Source organism: Hippocampus comes, unplaced genomic scaffold, assembly GCF_001891065.2.
Source record: "Hippocampus comes isolate QL1 unplaced genomic scaffold, H_comes_QL1_v1.1 scaffold123, whole genome shotgun sequence".
NCBI lineage: Eukaryota > Metazoa > Chordata > Actinopteri > Syngnathiformes > Syngnathidae > Hippocampus > Hippocampus comes.
The window spans coordinates 750,303-756,936 of NW_017804997.1; the positions used below are offsets into that span (position 1 = coordinate 750,303).

General features: G+C 39.4%; 2 protein-coding genes across 2 annotated transcripts in view; both read right to left on the reverse strand.

Annotated features, from left to right (window-relative positions):
* Nucleotides 1-3,131, reverse strand: part of LOC109530109 (serine palmitoyltransferase 1-like) — a 7,094-nt gene extending 3,963 nt beyond the window's left edge. The window contains exons 1-3 of the mRNA XM_019893684.1: nucleotides 3,103-3,131; nucleotides 2,103-2,265; nucleotides 909-998 (exon numbers count right to left, since the gene is read on the reverse strand). Coding sequence (XP_019749243.1) covers nucleotides 909-998; nucleotides 2,103-2,265; nucleotides 3,103-3,131 — 282 coding nt within the window. The remainder of the gene's footprint in view (nucleotides 1-908; nucleotides 999-2,102; nucleotides 2,266-3,102) is intronic.
* A 189-nt stretch (nucleotides 3,132-3,320) lies between these two features.
* On the reverse strand, nucleotides 3,321-6,634 carry LOC109530904 (serine palmitoyltransferase 1). Its single transcript, XM_019894872.1, has 5 exons — nucleotides 6,541-6,634; nucleotides 4,325-4,432; nucleotides 4,136-4,230; nucleotides 3,570-3,663; nucleotides 3,321-3,436 (listed from the first exon to the last, which is right to left on the reverse strand). Exons 1-5 carry the CDS (start codon nucleotides 6,592-6,594, stop codon nucleotides 3,356-3,358), a joined length of 432 nt encoding a protein of 143 aa, XP_019750431.1. The 5' UTR covers nucleotides 6,595-6,634; the 3' UTR covers nucleotides 3,321-3,355.

Sequence of the window (6,634 nt, forward strand, 5' to 3'; positions counted from 1 at the left end):
TGTTGAAAGTCTTGCAAAAACGTTTCATGAGATCTCGCAAGACGGGACAGAACAAGAATGTCACCTCGGAAACCAAATAGTCTTCATTGAAAACCTCGACAAGTAGCAATTGAATGTTATCGAAAAGGTAGAAATATCACTTTTATTTTGTGAAAAACCTGTCATAGAAATCCAGCTAGTGACTTTGCAATCACCTGCTGATGAAGCAGCATCAGGAGCAACTGGGGGTTCAGTGTCTTGTTCGTAGACACTTCGACATGGTCACAAGGGCCGGATCAAACCTACGTCTGATTTGGGAGACGACCACTCTAGCACTGAGCCATTCTGCCCTGGCAGAGGCAATTAAGGTATCAAGTATGCAACACGGTATGTTAGGGGTCCTTATTTTCACAAGACCAATTGTCATTAGGGGCAGTTAAATGGAAAAGAAAAAGATTTTAAAGAGGTTTCTGTAAGCTTAAACTTGTATAGAAAGTACTGTCTTTCCATGCAGTGTCATAAAACAATCTATGCCATCATTTTAACAGCAATAACTCATTTCCCAAAAGAATATCATTTTGTATTTACCGTACTTGTGACAAGAACATGGAAGGACATTGGTACTTTACACACTAAAGGATTCCATACCAGTAAGATTCAAATATTTGTTCCTGCGTTCACTCTACATTGTTTGCTGACAAGGACAGCATTATCTGGTCGAGGTTGCTGTCAAGGACAACAGTCTCTTGTTTAAGTCAGTTAAGGCAATGGAAAGAAGCGTAATTGAGCAGTTTCTGAGATACTTTGGCGTCAATTGCAAAACAGTAGACGTTGATTTATAAAATACAAATACACAGTAGGCATATGACTTCATCACGTCATTTAGTAAGAGAGTGTGCAGCATAGCCGCCGTGCGATGTTCCAATTACCAGCTCAGGAAGAGGACAGATGTCAGCGGTGTTGATGTACAGTCCCTCCACAACAATGAACTTGCGAGTTACTCGAGCCTTACGAGGGTTCTGCAACAAAAACAGCCAATCATGTTCATCAAATCTACATTATAGCAAATTACCGTATTTTCCGCACTACAAGGCGCACCTAAAAGCATTCAATTTTCTCAAAAGCCGACAGTGCGCCTTATAATCCGGTGCGCCTTTTATAGGGATCAATACTCTGATATCTTGGACGGGGTATTTTAAATGTTCTGTAAAGCGCTACGCTAAAGCAGTTGTAAAAGCTCCATATAAACTTGTATTGTATTGTATTGTATTCTCTTTAGCGTAGCTCCATCTAGTGGATGCATAACGCATCCGCAGCTACGATTGTAGCTTCTATTCTCCGTGCATGATAATCTATTTATTGATTTTAACTTGATAATTGATCATCAGAATCAATCACCATGTGACAACTTGGCTGGTCTTGGCTTATTCATTCAAGTATGCGCTAACAATGCCAAAGTGGTGAGACATCAGCGTGTTTCTACCTGAAACCCATGGCTAAAATACAATTTGGAGTCCATCAATCTACAATGGAAAGAATTATTCACTGGCAAAAGCAACCAGATGGTGCAATGCTCAGAATAAGAAAACCAAAGCACTAGCAACAGTATCTCTGACTCTGTAGGCTTCGTTTAACGTGGGTCTTTGAACAAGACAATCATCCAAAACACACAGCTAAAAACGCCCAAGAATGGCATGGAGAAAAATCTTGGACTATTCTGAAGTGGCTTTCTATAAGCCCTGATCTAAATCCTTTGGAACTGTGGAAGGGGGCCATCTGGAAAAAAAAGCACCCTTCAAACTTGAGACAACTAGAGACGTTTGCTCACAAGGAGTGGGCCAAATGAATGACTAGCCTTAACAGAGTTCTGACCTCAACTGGATAGAACATCTTTGGGATGAATTCAAGCGGGGATTGAGAGCCAGGCCTTCTCATCTATCATCAGTGTGTGAGCTCACATTAACACACCCCTGAACTTGTGGAAAGCCTTCCCAGAACAGCTGAAGTTGTTTTCGCTGCTAAGGGTGAATTGGCATCCTTTTCAACTAAGAATTAATTTTTCTTTTACCTCAAACTCACCACGAAAGTCCGATACAAATATTCCCATAGCCTAGTTCACCAACCTGCTGGTCTTCCAACTCTTGCTCCTGGAGAAGCCTCTCCAAGTCATGCATGTCATTGTGCTTGAAGTATTTTATGAAGCTGCGTGAAGCTTGGAGGCCTTTTTGGATGGAGAAGCAGGCTGCCTCATCCCTGAATACAAAATACAATGAAATTAAAGCAAGGCTTTATGTCTCAGTTTTAGGGCTTTGTCCTAAAAAGCAGACATTATATTGCCGACATTGCCAAAGACACTGTGGGATATTTTTTTGCACAAATAGATCATTTAAGAGCTCCCCTTAATTTATTTCATATTGAGTGTAATGCGCTGTAAATGGTGCCCAACCCACATGGGCTTATATGACACAAAAAGAATTTTTAAGTTCTAGAGTTTGAGTTTTGTCATTTCTCCCATCTCTTCCCAAAACTGACATCAATCTCAAATAGGTTTGATAATTCTTTTCCGAGTTAACCTTAAGTGAGGGAAAACTACTGAAGCAGATTGTTCCATATTATTAAGAGTCACGGTTTTCATGTATAACAGGGAAAAAAGAGGAAAAGAAGGCTTTCTGCTGTTGAAAAGCATTAAATCAGCATCTAAACTCAGTCCTCAAGGGCCTCAGTCCTGCTTGCGTGTCTACGCATGCACTTGTGCAGCTGAACACAAATGCACAATTGTTTCAGATTGATATTTGCGTAAAGTTTAGAAAACAATATGTCATTTTCATTTCACTTTACAATTCTGTGCGACTTTGTGATCGTCTGTTGCATAAAATCTCAAAATACTGTAAATTCTAGTTTGTGATTCAAAGGTAAAATACTTTATCAAGGCACTGTGGATTTGTTTCTTGACAACAAACAACAAAATATCTGTGCAGCTCAGTACCGAACTCATAGAATATAATCTTAACAATAAAATTGAAGCAGATTATTGTATGTAGTCCTCGAGAGTGGAGTTAAGATATTTGAAACATATAGACAGAAAAACCATGCACAAATGACGACGAACTAATGACAAACTACCAAAACCATTTCCAGAAGGACGTTTGCATCGCTATTGAGAAATCGTCCCTGGAAGTTAATAAACCGGAGCGATTTCAGTCAACTAGATTGATACAATAACCTCTGAAAGTTGAAACCGGGTTGTTTGAAAACAGTGGCTGGGAGCTCACTTCAATTTCACAAGGACAACCATAGCACACAAATGGGCATCTTACACTTTGCTGGGCTTTAGAACACAATAACAAAAGAATTAGCAAGAAAAAATATATATATATCACGTACCAAATGTTCCATAGAATCCTCTAGGACCACATGTTCCGACTCCATATTTCTTCAAGGATGACAGTGCCTTTTGCTGCAATAATAAAATGTCATGTAATTAGACATGATTAACTGAACGTTATTTTACCCAACAGAAAACTTGTGCTCCAATCTTGAGTATGACAAGAATGTAGTTTGACAAGGATGAACGTAGTTGAAACACTGACCTTGACTCGTTCATTGTCCAGGAGACCCAGGAAGTTAAATGATGCAAAGTTAATGCACTCTTTTCCATTGATTATGATTTTGTGGCTGGGAGGTCTGTCATTCAAGATGTGGAATAAAATATGACAAGAAAATATCAAAAAAGAGATAATTTACATGTGGTTAAAAACAAAACAAAACAAAAAACCCAAGATGAAAAACATATTGCAATTGCAGTATCATGTTATCGCAGCATACTCAACATTCGAAATCAATCATCCACTAAATCAAAACACAAATGGAATGAAACAGACATACAATTTGAAAATCTACCAAAAGTCGGAGGGAGAAACATGGCTTTAAAGTTTGGACTTCAAATGAACCTTGGTACAGAGCATCAAAGGGTTGCCTCAGGCAAAATTATTTATTAGTTATTTATGTGAGGCTATGATCATTTCGCCCAACTAAAAAGGGGAAAACCTTTATCCTGATATGAAGTGATATGAAATCACGGCATTGTGTGCAAAGAGCCCAATTACAAAGAATAGAATCGCTTATAGCATCAAGTCTCAGCTGGCTAATTTTTTACCCTGTGACAACATCGTAGGTAATGTAGGGTGAATCTTTGGAAATCGTAGGAGCAAGAGGTTCAGGCTGCCACTCCTCAATAAGATCTTCCTTTTCCTGTTAAGAGCAACAAAGAATGAACCCAAAGTTCAAAGAAGAGTAGTCGAGTGACATGTGATTGCACGCATACACATGTACACGCATGTGTTACCTTTTCAGTCAGTTTATTCGTCTCATGGAGCCTGTACGTTTTAGAGAAGAGAAGCCTGATTATCCATAAAATGAGGATGCCCTCCAAAATGAGGTGATAAGATGGAGCCTGAGGAAGACAGTTCAAGATTATTTTGCAGAACTTTTCGCATGTCGATTTACTGATTTCAGAGTAGCTATTCAATACAATCGGGAAAATGGGGCAGTTACTGCCAATTAGCTATCACAACAGTTTTCTACAACTGGCTGAGGTGCCACTGAACGAGGCACATCTGTATCAATTGCTTCCTGGTTGTAAAGGCAGAATTTAATAGAGCTTAGCAATAGCTTGTTTGATGTATTTTTAAAATATGTTTCACATAAAAAAATAAAAATAAAAAAAACCTGCAAGTTTATTCAGGCATTCATTCAGATTGGGACTTATTTATTAGATGCTAGCATACTGTATTTGTGCAGTCCTTGAGTATTTTTGACACCACAGACATATTGGGTGTGGCAAAGTGAAGCAATTTTGTGAATGTCTCATTTGGTTGCTCCTTGGAGATATATCATGCCACAACTCATTGGATTAATATATTGCTTTTGATTGTGTTCTCATTCTAAATTGATTTTATGAATATTATCTGCCAATTTATGGATAATACAATGGCCACATCCAATATGTGATACGTCAGCGCATCTGACGTATCACATTGAAGGGCCACCTGGCTCAAGGCGGTGTCTGTAGCAGAAATGAAAAGAAAAAAGGGGGAGAGGGGGAAAATGATATCTCTGTTTGATATAACTGTTTGATATCAAAAGGGCTTGTGGCTCCCATGGTTTCTTTCATGAAACAGGTTCAAATGGCTCTTTAGTTTTCGACGCCAATGTAATATGTCCCTCTTCACTTGCCATAGTGTGATGTGCCAGCAACAGTCTAAACACATAATGAAGGAATCTAAACGTCACCTGATGCCAAAAACTGAAAAATAGTCATCAACATATGTTGACATCTCTATTTAGAGTATGCCCACATTAATATCTGAAAATATTACATCACCGCAATATTTCTGATTATATGGACAAAAAGTGTTTTTCTTTCCATAGAGGAGTTCACGAAATAAGCTTATGTTGCCTCTTGTGGAAAAAAAAATAGATGACATTGAAGAGATCATTGTGATATTTTCAGAGATGGATGTGGGCATAAGTACAGATGTCAACATACACTTGGGTGATGATGGATTGCAGTTTTGTGATATTAAGTGGTGTAAGATTGTTGACGATTATGTTTTGTCCCATGTTCATTCGCAGTGTCTTGTGCTCTTAGCTACAAATATGGACGTGTCTTGCTCAGAGACACCGACATGACAGCAACGGCCGGGGATCAAAACATCAAACTCCAGGTTGAGAAACGACCAATCCACCACCGAGCCATGCCATCCTGACAAAATCACATTATTTCTTTATACTTTTGATGTCTTAGTGGTAAACTTTGACAAAACAAAAATAGCAACTATCATTCATAATAAAATTGGGGGGGGGGGGCGTTCATTTTTAGAGATATGTGCCTCAAGTCGGTGGCACAAACGTCTTGGTGGGCAGGCAAAGCCACCTATGGCCGGCCCGTGGGGACGGGTGTGATACGATCTACCTTTGCACCTCTGTCGGTGCACATCCCTGGTTTTGGGCCTCGGGACGTAATTTGACTAGGACCAATGATAAGTGAGGAACAACAGTCACGCGTCTTACAATTTAAAAACAAATGAAAAAATAAGCTAAAAACTCGTACACAATGCTCCATTTTAGGATACATAATACGTGTGTTTACCCTTCGTCTCTCCAGTATATTGCTACAATAAATGAATTATATCCACACAAACTGTAAAGCGGAACAATTTCCGCATCGCGTTAAATTACGTTTTGACCGACAATAATTTCACGCATTTAACTACATTCACACTGTTTCTAGCCACGTCCTTAGAAACATTTTTAAGCATTCGGCAATCTCCTTAGATTCACGTTCGGCGTTGACAGGTTCGTACACGACATAAAATCGCAAGAACCAACACGCGATTGGTTGAGACTGAGAGGACATCAAGACTTCAGGTACCTCTTGACTCCGGAAGTTAGCAACTATCATACGGCGGAACATTTTCTAAAAGTTAATATCATTAGGTTGGCAAGCACATGAATTATATACATTCCGTTCGGCAAAACGTGTGGCAGAGACAACAATACCTCGTACAACGCCTGTACCATTTCCACCAACACCCACTGCTGTCCAGACGCCATGTTTACGTCCCTCCCCTTCCTGCAACGTAATCCGTCAGTG

Excerpts from the sequence above, each read along its gene's own strand:
- LOC109530904 (XM_019894872.1), bottom strand. The coding sequence starts at position 6,594 with ATGGCGTCTGGACAGCAGTGGGTGTTGGTGGAAATGGTACAGGCGTTG. Across the intron at positions 4,433-6,540 it reads TGGTACAGGCGTTGTACGAG|GCTCCATCTTATCACCTCAT; the intron begins GTATTGTTGTCT and ends TGTCTTCCTCAG. Across the intron at positions 3,437-3,569 it reads TGGACAATGAACGAGTCAAG|CAAAAGGCACTGTCATCCTT; the intron begins GTCAGTGTTTCA and ends TTATTATTGCAG.